The 14,777-nt window shown below is 32.6% G+C and overlaps 3 protein-coding genes across 3 annotated transcripts; all 3 read right to left on the reverse strand.

Moving 5' to 3' along the window:
* Positions 1-320: 320 nt before the first annotated feature.
* Positions 321-5,859, reverse strand: LOC132717618 (uncharacterized). The gene is made up of 2 exons (XM_060701115.1): positions 5,434-5,859; positions 321-4,156 (listed from the first exon to the last, which is right to left on the reverse strand). Exon 2 carries the CDS (start codon positions 4,153-4,155, stop codon positions 2,389-2,391), a length of 1,767 nt encoding a protein of 588 aa, XP_060557098.1. The 5' UTR covers position 4,156; positions 5,434-5,859; the 3' UTR covers positions 321-2,388.
* Positions 5,860-8,815: 2,956 nt separating this feature from the next.
* On the reverse strand, positions 8,816-10,885 carry LOC132717601 (uncharacterized). Its single transcript, XM_060701093.1, has one exon. The coding sequence runs from the start codon at positions 10,883-10,885 to the stop codon at positions 8,816-8,818; it is 2,070 nt and encodes a 689-aa protein (XP_060557076.1).
* A 2,535-nt stretch (positions 10,886-13,420) lies between these two features.
* Positions 13,421-14,194, reverse strand: LOC132717602 (uncharacterized). The gene has a single exon (XM_060701094.1). It carries the CDS (start codon positions 14,192-14,194, stop codon positions 13,778-13,780), a length of 417 nt encoding a protein of 138 aa, XP_060557077.1. The 3' UTR covers positions 13,421-13,777.
* Positions 14,195-14,777: the final 583 nt, after the last annotated feature.

Genomic DNA, 14,777 nt, shown 5'->3' on the forward strand with positions numbered 1-14,777 from the left:
CTGCGTTCAATGAACGCAACCCCAATATAATTTTATATCTCCCAGTAATCACTTACTATTTGTTTGCATGTTTAGTTTCTTAGCGGATGTAAGACCGTAATACAAAATTCGTTCTATGTATTCGAGGTCAAAATCTGTAGTTTGACGGAAGGGGCCGAAAAGATGCGATTGATACATGCTCAAATACGTCTCATCAATTTCTTTCTTATATTTATGTTTGACTTTAATAATTTATTAACAAAGCTCACAGTACTGGTATTTCCAGGTATTTCCATGCAGCCGATGTTTACATTGGTCAAAGGTATTACACCTTCATACTCGAGTTTTCTTATGGATCTGTTCCTCATTGGCCAAGATACCCGTCTCAGGCAGCACGGCTTCTGTTGTGTTATTGAATCATCAGAACAAACTTCCACGAGGTCTATGTTTACTATCAACCTACATACTTTTTTTTGAGGCAGCACCAGCTTTTGATTTGTAATTCAATCATCAAAACAAATGTATAGGAATAAATAAACTCAAAGAAACACAATAAGAATAGCAATAAACTGTTATGGTGTTAAAATAGTAAGTGTTTCTACAAGTAGGTTTAGAGGCACCCACTTTCTTGTTATGTAATGTTCTTTAATAGTTTGCTCAGGAGTAGTGATTAAGATGATCTTATATTGGAGGTAAAAGCTAATCGCCAAGGTAATACCACCTTTTGAATGCAAAGGGAAATAAAACACAAATACTGAATAAGTTTCAATCAAAAAAATATATTATGAACTAACTTTTTATTTACAGTTAACAAAAAGTTACTTAAAGGTAACAGTTTTACAATATGCACTCTAGTATTAACTGTTCTTATCTAATCTAAATATATCAAACAATGATTTTGAATTAGGGATTTGAAACCGTTAAAAAGAAGTGTCATTATGTAAAAATTATCTGAAAGTATGAAAAATAACCTTAATGATTCTGTGCTATTTAACTGACAAATAAAGAGTAGCAACCCCTGTTTCAAAGTTGTACCACCAAGAATGAAAACCTAATATTTATAAATGGCCAAAATTTTTAAAAAACAAAGAAAAAAATTAATTGATCTTAATTACTTCGGAAATAAAAGAAATTACTAAAATTACTTACAAATTTATCAAAAATGTTTCGAGGAATTAAGATAATTTCTAAGGTTTACTTAATACCAAAGTGCCTAAAATAAATTCTATAATTAGTTAGTAAACTTTAGAGAGCTTTAAGAGATGTAATTCTTTAAAAAATAGCAGCAGAAAAACAAAACTCCCTGAGATGTCTGGTTTAATAAAATTTTGTGTCCTAGAGGGGGGCTATCATTTACATACAGGTGGCACTGTGTGTAGCAACTCATCTGATTGGTCTGCAATTTACTGCTTATCAGAATTTACTTAATAAATGCTTTAGGATTATAATTTCTTTGCATAACTATTCTTATAATATATTGTGATTCATGGAAAAGTTTAAGAAAAAAACATTAACATTTTCTACAAAAGATAACAATAATAACAAAGTTCTACAAAGTAATTAAAAGAATCAAAATACCACTTAGAAACTAATGATATTTATAAACATATGCGGATGCTTAATCAACAAATTCTATTCCACTAAGTTTAAAGGCCAGAGTAAGAGGACGTAGAACCAATTTCTATATAAATTGTGCATAACTATATAAAAGAATCTTAAGCCAAGTGTCTCTAAAAGAATTATCACTAAGTTCTACAAGGTTGCTTAATACGATTAAACGAGTAAAAAAAATCAACATTAAACTCTTTGAATGATAAGAATGAAATGTCCATAAAACAATACATGTATTCAATATCACTAAGTTTTTGTAGAATATTTACAAGTTTAAGTCAATCAAAAAGTGACTTTTGAGTGAATATGTATTACGTACTCAAAACATAAAATTGTATTCTTTAAATGTTGTTTCGATCATCGTTGCGATCACACCCTCATGTAAACATTATCAGCATTGTGTTGAGGACAGTTCCTTTTTTTTTAATAATGCTATCTCCCTTTGATTCTGTGAAACGAGCCTGTGTCGATCTGTATTACACAAAAGTTTGCCGCTTTATACCTTTTCAGTATAACGTTCTTGTCACCCACTGTATATCATGACAAAGATTTTATTGGAGATTTATCCGAATAGGTCTTATTCATCAAATAATGGTTATATCTCTTTAATTGAATCACCGTGAATTTCAACTGTTATGTTCTATATCAAATCGACACATCATGTGTAGATCCAACCGGCAATTTTAACATTTCTTTAACTTAGAACGGCGGATAGCTTTCTCATCCCCGATCACACAAAGTCAAATAAATACATGTTAATTCATGATCTACATTCGTCGAACTCGAAGTTTAGCAGTTCTAAGAGGTAATATTGTATACCTTTAGGCGATCAGAACCGTCAAAACTAACGTATAGCTTCGACATCGAAGCAGAAAAAAGCAACGCTTGAGGGTTATAATCGTTGAACTTTAACAAAACTTCCTTATCCGTATTTTTAGTGTCATCGGTATGATAAACATGTATACTATCAGTCCCGGATTCACAGACATAAATGAAGCTATCCCCATCGGTCGTTATCCCAAAAGGATGCCAGATGCGTGGCGAATACTGATATGTACTTAATGTGTCAATGTCCACTTTGTAAAAACTGTCATTCAACCAGTCACTGACGTAAAACACCCTTTCCACCATATTAGTATTTAAATAGTAAGGACATTGAAAAAGAGACTCTCCCTTTTCATCTTTATCAATTGTGTGAATAACACGTCCGCTGAAGTTCATTATCTGTACTTTACCACGATTATCAGCCGTCATTTCAATGACCAACTTTTCATCACCAATGTACGCAATATCGGCGCAATACATTTCTGTCAATATAAAGTGCGGCATAAAAAAGAGTTGTTTAGCATTTGTTAGTTTCACAAACTGAATAACACACCGGCTCTCATCTTTCTCATATAACCGAGCCATAGCCATCTCAGAGTCTGTAATCTTAGTTAGAGCTTCTGGTGTTGTTATCACAGATCGGCGATACAACAACTTCTTGCTTTTAACATCGACTAACTTCAGGCAACAATTACTTCTGTCAGACATAACGAGATATTGTTCGGCCAATAAACATAAATCGAATGTACGACAGTCTTCCTGATCCATCTTATCCTTTACATTTATATCTGCAACAATGTACGCTGTCTTTCCCGTTCTTTTGTCTAGATATTTTTGAGATGTTTCAACGCATCGTCCAAACGTTTTAACTCTGCTGATCAAATCATTCAATTCCTTTTTCATTACATCCTCAAATTGTGTGTCTATCTTTAATGAATCCTTTTTCAGATTACGCACAATATCATTCAGTTGTGTCAAATCTCCGCTCATTTGCTTCATTTTCAGAAATAACGTGTACTTTCGACCTTTTGGGAATTGTTGTATTGTTTTGATGTTCTCTGATAGTTTATCGGTTTCATTGTGCAGCACTGCACACTTTTGTTTCGCTCGATCAATGTTCAAAACATCTTTTTTCTTCGCTGTTTGTATAGTTTTCTCTAAATTTGAGATTTCTTCGTCGAATGGTGCAAATATATCCTCTTTCATTCTTTGTATCAAAGATTTAGCTTCTGTTGCAAAAGCAGAAACGCTCTCATATTTTACATCTATGTTTCCTTTGAAATCTGACAAACGTTTAGCAATGTTACTATTATAAGCTTTTATATCTTTCAGTTCCTCTGTCACTTTAGTATCCGTAACATAATCTGGTAAATATCTCAAGTTACAGGTATCTTTGTGTAGCTCCGGTTTACATATACAACAAACAAATTTATTGCAAGTAGTACAAAAATACTTCAAAATCTCCTTGTTATGTGTCTTACATTTTTCAATACACAAGTCTTGGGGCATGTTTACTCCTTCCAGAGGTTTATGACCAGGGAAAAACCTACCATGACATTTCAGACAAATCAAACAAAAGTAGGTCACACAAACAGAACAAAATGCACAGGCTATCTTTTGTTGTCCTTCTCTATGACAAGGTTCGCAGTACATTTCGAAAACGTCTTCGGAGCCCTTGATTTCTGTTTCGTGTAATGTTTTTGACTTGGCCATCGTTGCTAGCGTCCTTTTCTTATACATCCTTATTTGAGACGAATAAAATAAAGTGAACAATAACTGAAGAAATTCTTAAAAATACATGTAGATATGGCGTTGATAAAAAAATTTAATTTGAAACAAACATGAAATAAACAACAACTGTAAATGTACTGTTTTGTTTTAATTGCAATCAATTTATGCTGCAAATGGTAAGCAATACAAATGTTAAAAATCGTTGTGGTTTTAAAATATGTACCGTTCAAAAATATAAAACTTATTCAAACTAAACGTTAAGAATTTCAGACTAACACAAAGCTTTAACAGTCTAAGATCTTTCCCAATGGGAAAATTAGAAGTGTTTGTTATTGAAAATGCTCCCGATCGTTGGAGTGTTTGTTATTGAAACTATCTAAAACGTTACCCAGCACAATTTTTCATAAAGTTTTAGGGTATGGAGGATGCCTTTTTTCCATATGGGAAAAACACTGTCACTGTCACTAACAAGCAATTAATTTGTACAATTGATTAAGGATAAAAGTATTTTACAACATTCTTGATGAAAGTATTTACATTTGATTTGAAACAGCATTACTACTACCAAGACCATTTCTTTCTACAGTTTATTTTACAGAATTCGAGGTCTGTTTGTGCCAGGGTATTCAAAATAGTTTATAATGTAAATTATAAAAGAGTGAATCGGTGAGCAAAAAGTTATTATTACACTGTTGTAGGATTTAAGAGTAGCTTTTAATTAGGCCCTACTATCATACTACCAACCAATGGAAATGTAGTTAATGTTCTAAGTAAAAAGATTTTACTATGTTGTAACAAATATTAGACAGTCATAAGCAGCGATATGACGTCATAAAATATGCAACTTATTCATAAAAGGCGTCAGAATGACGTCATTACCTTACATGGATTGATTTAGTAACGATGTACACATATACTATCCAATCTGGTACATATGTTAATATTGTTAGAATATTTTTATTAGAAAAAAGATATAGATAATTTAATTTGTTATTTTCTTTTCTTTATTACTTTAGCAACAATACTTTAGGGAGCCAGAAACTCGACTCCGGCCGAAAAATAATAGCATTAGTGAAATCCCTTATGTAAAAAATAAAATTAGGATATTATTTATGTGAAATCCTATATCCCTTATGTTAGAATCGAAATAATATTGGTCTGAGTGGTTTTGATGCTAAAATTTATAAACTTATAAACTTCCTAGATAACTTTCATCAATAGCGAAATGTGCTTGTAGATCTACATTAATATTAAAGCATACAGTATATTGATAATAAGTGAAATTACCTTAAATTTCATTATTTTTCTATGTCGTTTACACTTATTTACATAGGACATATACATGTGTATATGTTGAACAGCAGAGTCTTTATGTCATTGAGCATAACTTGTCCCATTTGGATTTCACTGTCCATTTGTTTACACAAGGCCTTTATCTGATCTGATTATATAATCCTTCATTTCAAAACAAAAGTCCAACTAGTTCTATCTGGGTTAAAGTTTATGAAAACTGTCGATATATTAATCATGCTAAGTAACTATTTAGCTAAACATAAGTTCAATCAGTTTAATTTTCACGTGTCAGTTATTAAAATGGTGTAAATAACGATACAAAATCAATGTCATTTCCTCTGATAACTATACAAAAACCCACATAGGAACTTAAAAAAGACTTAAAATTTGTTGAGGTGTATTGATTGCTATCAACTGAATCGGGTAAAGAATTGGTAAAGTTTATGGGTAATGACAAGTGTTATCAAAAGAATTATGGTCGATGAACGAAACATAAAGACCGATAGCATGCATAGATCTAAGTAATTGAATATAAAAAAATGTGACTTTATTTCTTGTGACACAAGGAACAGAGTTTAAATTAACCACAATTCATGAGAAAGACGAATAAGACTTCGATATTTTTTAAAGTTTTTCATTGTAAGAAAATGAAAAAAATATCTTTTTCCTCTCAAAAGGAAAATCATGTAATGAATAACAAGATATGTGAAATATGTATGATAACGAAGATTACAGTTGACAATGGAATTTAATTAGAGTTTGAATGGTGAACATTTGTGCCAACCAAGCAATTCTAAAATATCGTGCAAAAATGACAAAATTTAGGGACGGACGCAAATGATATTTATATTTAGACCTGACGTGTACGTAGCATCGCCTTAATTATACGGATCTAGGTCTTAATGAGTCTTTCACTAGATCTCACATAGGTTAACATAAGTGCCAGGTGATTACAAAATCCATCAAAGAATTAGTTAAGGACCGGACCATGCATTTATTATATTTTACTTCTGTATATGGCCTTTAGCTTTATGCTATTGCCTGCGATGTACCGATCTATTTGACAAGTAGATAAATGGACGCAAAAAGAAGAGTTTCTATATCACCTGCCTTTATGTTTTCGAACTTCCTTCAATTTAAAGCTTCCGGGTTAGATATTGTGCGCGACACACCGTGTCATGATGAAGAACATGTGGAAATAGTGTGAGTTTTCTGTATTTTTTTCCTGCTCACGAATCCCCCCTTTACATACATTCATTCATGGTCCGTAGTGGCCTGACATTAATTATGTATTTCCTATAAAATATTTATAATAAGAATAAATACAAATGTGACAGAATCACTTGGAACAATATTGAAAGTAGCCATGAATAACATGTTGATCTGTTTATATAGATTTAACCATAAAATGAAGTATACTAGAGCAAAAATAAGGTAGATATGCTAGACAACGTAAACAAGAAAGGTACACTATTTTAGATACGTTTACATCATGTTTATCGTTTACATGCAGTTTTATTTCATTTTCTAAAACGAATTTTTATTCCATCATCGTTTTTTTTTGGTTACATTTACTAATCATTTATAAAAACCTGTCAAGGAATCTGAAACACTTTGAGTTTTGTCAACTTAGCCGCATTCCGTATTGGTCACTTATAAGGGTTACTTGATTGGAGAGGTCATGTCTAGGAATCTTACGTATGACCTCTCCACGGAGTTTAGAATGAATGCTCGCGGCACTTTGAGAATAAATTGAAATTAATAATCTCATTAAAACCTAAAATCATAAGAACCGGTCAATAAAAAACAAAACAAAACATAATATCGTTATATGCATGCAAACTTAGCATCGAGGTGAACAAATCGATAAATGGAAAAATCGGATAATATCATTTACGTTAGATCTAACATTTAGAACTCAATTAAAGCGTATAAATTGATACATGTGTCTTCTAAGTTTAATAAGGGTTTATCCGTCCTTTCAGGCACTGAGAGGTAAAACCCCGGACACGTCACCAAGCATGTCCTTAAATAGTATTAAATTGTATTGCCAAAAGGTGACCTATTAATTTTGATTCCAGTAATTCACTGATTGCGACTTAATATGTGTTGTTGTTTTTTCTATTCGATGTATAATACACATGACTAAGTGATGCAAGGGAGTCCAATGACACCATTAATTGCATCAAGCTAAAATGTAAAATGTTGATGAAGTTACCAAAATAATAAGCTAAGTATACCCGACTCTGTAAGTTCATATCGGACTATCATGTCAGATTTTTTTTATAAAGAAACTATATACAAGTACAACTAAACTTTTTTTTATTTAACATGCATAAGTAGGAACCATGCGTTTCCTGAATGAAAACAAACAAACAAAACAAAACTATTTAGTGAACCGTGCTCCGAAATTGTGCTGCTCCGTTAACTTAGGAACACCATGCCGATTATTCCTAATTGGAACTTATCCAAAGGAAATAGCCATAAATTTATTCTGCCTATTCATTAAACATACGTACTAAACAAATATTCCACAACTGCAAAACGACCACTCGCATATTTTTTTTAAAAAAAGTAGGATATCAATGTTTTGGCAATTGAACAATTGTACACTTGGCATATTTATAAGTTTGATAATTTATTTATTATATTTTATTTTACAAAACTTTCGTGGTCAACTGTAAAGTCAACTTTAACTGTATTCTCTTAATCCTCAATAAATTACCCATTGACAGCTACTAGTATTTGACGAGTGTTCATTTCAATTTACAGTCAACAATGCAAGACAAAATGACAAAAACATTCTGCTGTATATATTTTATACACAATGTAATTGACAATACTGAATACTGTACCGGAAACACATCGACTGTTTTTCTAAAGGCTTCTAAAGTGATTTCAATCTTAAATCATGTTTTCAATAAATCAAGCGTAATTGTCACTTCTTATAAGATATCAAAGCTATTATGTGTTAGATTTAAACGTAAGTTATCATGTTAGGCAAATCGATCGCCGAGATATGACAAAAATGCCTTTAAATCGGCGTAAAATTCAAAACAAGCAAACCAACAGGAAATGTTTTCATTCAACTTTTTTTTTATTTCAATTTAAGAGATAAGTATTCATGTCTGATAACAGTCTCTTTAAATATAAAAAATATTGAACTTCAACCCGACAATGAAACTGCAAAAATATTTTTTATACTAGGAACTCTTTTTCTTGTTATTTTCATTCATACATGCGAATTTTAAAGTGAATAATTCACCAATATTTCTATCCATTATTCTTACGTTTCTATGTTGTGTGTTGGATACCTATTACATATTTAACATGGAATTACCATCGACACTTTGATAAATTTCATTCAACCACACTATCATGTAATTTTAAACACTTTGATTGCATCATAACCTGTCTGGCCAACGTACAACTTCTTCTCGGCTGAGCTGAAGCAAATGCCAGATGGATTCCAATAGTTTGGACGTGTTTGCAATAACGCAACCTTCTCGGATTCGTCACGGTGTGGATGAAAGTAGACTATTTTCCCAGAACCAGCTTCAATGATGTACAAAAATCCCTCATCATCAATTGTTATACCTTCTGGGTGCCACATATAGGCCACTGGTCTGGTTTTATAACTTCGGAGATCAATTTCAATTACCTTGTCTCTATACCAGTCACTAACATATGCATACGTTTCATTGTCGTTTACCGTTATACAGTATGGATTTTTGAATATGTCTTCTTCATCACTGTCTGTTTCAATATTAACCAATACATCACCATCCATATCAATAATTTGAACTTTTCCTTCATTGTCCTGACACATTGAAATTATGAATCTGTCATATTTCAGGTAAACAGCAGTATAACAAGTCATTTCTGTAGTTATGTATCGCTTTTGGAATTTCAGTTTATGGAACTTCGTTAAAGTTAAAAACTGTATCTTACTGGTACACATATAACTGCCTCGGACAAAGGCAATTTGATGATCATCTATTTTTGTAACAGTTTCTGGTGCAAAGTCAACAGACCTTACGTGAACGATTTGATTAAGTTTTACATCAAATAACTTGAGCGAACAATTACTCTTATCACACAGGACAAGGAATTGTTCAGACAACAAACAGCAGTCAATTATGTTGCATTTTTCCTCATCTGTATCGGCTTCCACGTTTATATCATCCAAAGCACATGCTTTCTTTCTTTGTTTTGCCTCGGCTTCCTTTGTTACTATTAGTGGAATACTCTGTCGCAACAAAGTTCCAAAGTCTCCAACTTCTTTAGATATTCTTTTAACTTTGTCTTCTAAATCTGATTCAGGACTACAGATACTTATTTTTTCAATCCAATCTTCTGCTTTCTTAATTGTACATTTAAGCTGTTCTAATTCTATGAACACCTGATATTTTTTGTGGCCAGGAATTGATGCTAGCGTTTTGATACTTAATGACAGCTTATCGATTTTTAGAGTCAACGATTCATTTGTTTCTTTCAGAGAATCAACAATCGTGCAATCATGATTCTTGATCATCTGGATCATAGATTCAATATCCTCAGCTTGTTTGTCAAACTCTTCAAAACCACTATCCTTTTCTCGCTTAATTACACTATGTGTTTCTGAAGAAATTTTGTTCAAATGATCAAGTTTTGTAGCAACAGCTTCTTCTGTGTCTGAAACTCTGTTTCTAAATGTTTTATGATGTGAGTGTACCGATTCAAATTCTTTTTCAAAATCTTGACCTTTCAGTAAGTCGGGTAAATATTGTAGACTGCATGAATCTGTATGCAAATCTTCTTTACAAATTGTACAAACAAAGTCTCCACACGTATCACAATGAAACTTTACTATCTCGTTGGTATGGGTTTTACATTTTTCAGAACATAAATCCAAATACATGTCGTCTCCGATTATATACTTATGCTTTCGCAAAAATTTCCCGTGGTGTTTAAGGCATGCTGAGCAAAAGTACGCCACGCAAGAAGTGCAGAAAGCATACGCCGACGCGTGTATTCCGTCTCTCATGCAAACTTCACAAAACATTTCAAAGATTTCATCCGAACCATTTGTTCTACTATTTCCTTCTGGCTGTGTTAAACTTTCAACTGGTTGTGTCGAACTTTCACATGGCTTTGTCGTACTTTCTGCCGACTGTTTCAAACTTCCATCTGTCTTTGTCGAACTGTCAACTGGCTGAATAAGACATACAACTGGTTGTATCGAACTTTTAACTGGCTGTGTCGAACCTTCTATTGGCTGAGTCGAACTTTCATCTAGCTGTATCAAACCTTCATCTGGCTTTGTCGAACCTTCAATTTGCTGTGTCGAGCTTTCAGTTGCCTTTATCGAACTTTCAACTGACTGTTTAGAACTTATAATGTTTTTATTCATACCATCAATTTTATGACGATTCTCACAATCTAAGTAACTTTTACGCTCAGCCATGTTTGTTAACGCGCATACTACAAAAAAGTTGATGAGATGAACAGCTTAAAAACAGTAAAAACTAATCTCTACAGAACATGACGTGCCATAAAGTATCCTTAAAGAAAAAAGAATACAAAATCTCAACTTCAAAATTTGTTTTCACAAAGCCAGCATAAACATGCGACTTATAAAGCATTTTATTTAAAGAATTTAAAGATCGTTCTATATCCATTCGCATTCATTGAATTTTTAGCTTGTAACTACTTGTTCAAAAGCGGATCAGCAATTTGTAATATGATATTTCCCCATAATGCATTAGCTCGTTCAATATAGATCACTAAAATTGAACGTGAACGTGAATGTAATTAAGTAGGCTAAGGCGAATTAAATTGAAATTATGGTAAGCATACACGAGTAGTGTTTCTTAAGGTGGGATATGTGATAACTGTAAATTTGAACAGTTCCTTATTTAGATTCATTATTTATGTATAAAGGATAATTTCAAAAATTCTTTTTTTTACCTTTGTTATTTTTTTTCTTCTTTTTGAGAATGATGTATACAAAAAAGAACATGTCCTTTTTCAATTGAAACTGATATATGTTCAAACATTAATAAATAAAAATGATCAAATAATAAAATGTATCATGAAAATTGATTTTACAAATAAAGAGCAGAAATTATAAATATCATCATAATTGCAATGCAGTTCTTTAGCTTTCAATGTTCAATTTAAAGGAAACTTAGTATAATTTTTTGAATTACATAACTTTTCAATTCTTCGCACTCAGTCAAGGTTTGAATAATATTTAATGTGCCATGAACGCTCTTTTATAGCAGTTAAACAATTTTTGTAGATACGCCATCAGGATTATAGTTCTTTGAAGTTACGCAGTCATTAATGCCATACACTTTTATCAAATTCAGACCGTACTGGCTGATGTATAACTAAAACAATAGCAAACAGCCAAAAGCTGTCAATAAACGGAAACGTCTGCCAGAAAAAAAACATCTGTTGATGAATTGTCATCTTCATGATGGAAAACGTGAATGCGGTTTGTACCGCATTCGCAGATGTAAATGAGTCCTTTCTTGTCAGTCGTTATTCCTTATGGTCAGGTAATTTGGACATTTTTCAGGTTTTTAACAGGTCGCCATTTGCGTTGATCTATATATCTGCCAGTACGTGACCTGTCATGTCTAAAACTTGCACTTTACCTTGATGGTTAGCCCACATAGAAATTATGAAAGTGTCGTTATCTAGGTAAGCAATATCAGTACAATACATTTGTGTTATCATAAATCCTGTTTGGAACTCAAGAGATCTTGAGTCTGTCATTGTCAAAAATTAAATTATACTTTTCTCTTTGTCGTTGTCGTAAGGACGAACACGTGTAACTTGTAATAGAAAGAGCATCGAAACACGAGGCTATCTGATTTTTACGAGGGGGCCCAGTCCCCGAGTATTAATCGGATTGCCGAGTGTTTTGATGTTCTTTCTCTTTTGTATCATAGTCAAACATAAAAACACGTTCCCTGTTGTCACAATATGAAATCTCGGGGAAAAGAACCAATGAACGAGCATCTGAATATGACATTTCTGTCGCTTTCCCTTTCTCTTCCGTCACAATAAGTAAACCTCAGCAAAAATGAGCCAAGCAATGGGCATGCTCTGGATTGCAGGTAACTAATAGTCCTGCAGTCCAGTTAACGCACTGTGCATGTATATGTATACGATTTAACTCTGACACATTTGCATCAGAAAGGTCCCCAAACTATGATACAAATAAATGATAACGATAACGCATGCCTTTAATTAGCAAACTACAACACGCTGATAAACAATGGGTACAAAGTTTAGGTACAGTTAAAATAACGATAATGCACAAGGTCACATGTGGTCGTGCGTACGCGTACTTATTATTGTGTATGTATGTTTATCCATAATATATTCATAATTATTTCCCTTACATTGCATATAAAATCGTTAATTTCCGCATCATTTGTCTTTATGGTTTCTTTAAAGAAGGTTTGGTGCTAATTTTCATGAAAATTTAAAAAAATCTGTTTAAAAGAAAAACAACTGAAAAAGAGAATAATTTACACATTGTAAACAGCACTTGTAATCCACATAAATTAACAAATGTCAACAAAAGCTGACTGTGTTATTAACGCTTATTTGCACACCGCCACCTCTGTTACAATTTGAAGACAAGGGGTTTTTCAATGTTTTGGCAATAACTGGCGTATCGATTTGTTTAATAACGGACATACCGTTTAATTTTTTCTACAAAATAATTCACGGTTTTTAATCAAACAGTTGCACTGAGTGTAAATTTATGATGTTAAAAAAAATCGTGGCCGATTCAACACGAGGGATTTTGTTGGGCCTCAATAGATGTCTCATTTCAGACAATATTAGGAATTTATTTGAATTCAAAAGTAATCACCATTTTCACAGTATTATCCGAACATATGAACAAAAGAAGAGTTGAATATACCATAGTTTGATATAATCAGAGCACCATATGAAAAGGTCTCAAAGAAAACATATATCCAGTATTTTCAAATGTTTATTTTATATTTAACAGTAGTGGTTCGTTTAACCCAAATTTGTTGTAAAAGATACAGGTATAAATTTATTCAAATAAATTACAGATACATTATGAAAATCCTCTTCTGACCTTGAGATTTTTTTCACATTTGATTTCAAACCGACATCAGAAATGTAAGAATAATGTTTTGTTTCTATAAGCACTGATGATGAAAATTGTTACATAATGCACAAGTGAATGATTAATGTGTCAAGCTTAGTTTTGTGGAGAATCTCTGGTATTTTTGATACTCTTCCTATGACGTTATTCGGGATATCTGTATGCATATCAAAACAAACACCGTCACTACGATGAGTTTTATTCATCAACTTTAAACACCTTGATCGTATCACGCTCTGCCTGGCCAACGTATAACTTCCTTCCGGCTGAGTTGAAGCAAATTCCAAAAGGCTCCCAATCACCAGGAAGCGTATGCAACAATATAACCTTCTCGGAATACTCACAATGTGGATGAAGGTAGAACAGTTTATTAGTACCGGTTTCAACGACATACACAAATCCCTCTTCGTCAATTGTTATACCTTCTGGATGCCACATATAGGCCACTGCTTTGGTTTCATAACTATCGAGATCAATTTTAATTATCTCGTTTCTATACCAGTCACTAACGTATGTGTACTTGCCTTTTGTGTCTATAGTTAAGCAGTAAGGATTTCTGAACATGCTCACTCCGTCACTATCTGTTTTAATATCAATTAAAGTTTGTCCGTCCATACTTTACCTTCATTATCAAGAGACATTTTAAAGACTTGTATCTAGATAGTTATTATTGAAGATATACTACAATGTCACAATGATAAATGACTAACTTTGACGGGTTATCTGAATCTTTTTCTTTTTTATTATAAAAACTGACATAATAGTATACAAGTTTCAAAGACATATGTCAATTCTTTTAAGATCTCCTCTTTGATTGGTACTGCTTATGCTGTGCTATTGCTACTGCCAATTTCACGTTTTATAATTTTCTCACTGCTACTTCTGTGCTACTGCTACTGCCAACTTCATGTTTTATAATTTTGTTACTGCTACTGCTCAATGCTACTGCTAACTTCCTACTGGTGATGACCACTTATAAAAGTGAGTGTATTTTATGAAAAACTGCATCTATAGAAACTTGATCCTTAAACGTTAGGACCATAAGATAAGAATACAGAGGGCCAATTAGTGATGACAAGACTCTACTCAGTGGACGTGTTAATGTGGTCAATACAGTTAATAGTGATATACTAGCTGATAAGCCTTACTGAAATTCAGCACGTCTCTGGGAAAATGCGTGAACTTAAGTAAATATATG

The sequence above is a fragment of the Ruditapes philippinarum genome, unplaced genomic scaffold (genome assembly GCF_026571515.1).
Source record: "Ruditapes philippinarum isolate M1 unplaced genomic scaffold, ASM2657151v2 ctg3385_1_1_1_1, whole genome shotgun sequence".
NCBI lineage: Eukaryota > Metazoa > Mollusca > Bivalvia > Venerida > Veneridae > Ruditapes > Ruditapes philippinarum.

Coding starts and splice junctions, on each gene's coding strand:
- LOC132717618 (XM_060701115.1), bottom strand. CDS start 4,155: ATGTATAAGAAAAGGACGCTAGCAACGATGGCCAAGTCAAAAACATTA.
- LOC132717601 (XM_060701093.1), bottom strand. CDS start 10,885: ATGGCTGAGCGTAAAAGTTACTTAGATTGTGAGAATCGTCATAAAATT.
- LOC132717602 (XM_060701094.1), bottom strand. CDS start 14,194: ATGGACGGACAAACTTTAATTGATATTAAAACAGATAGTGACGGAGTG.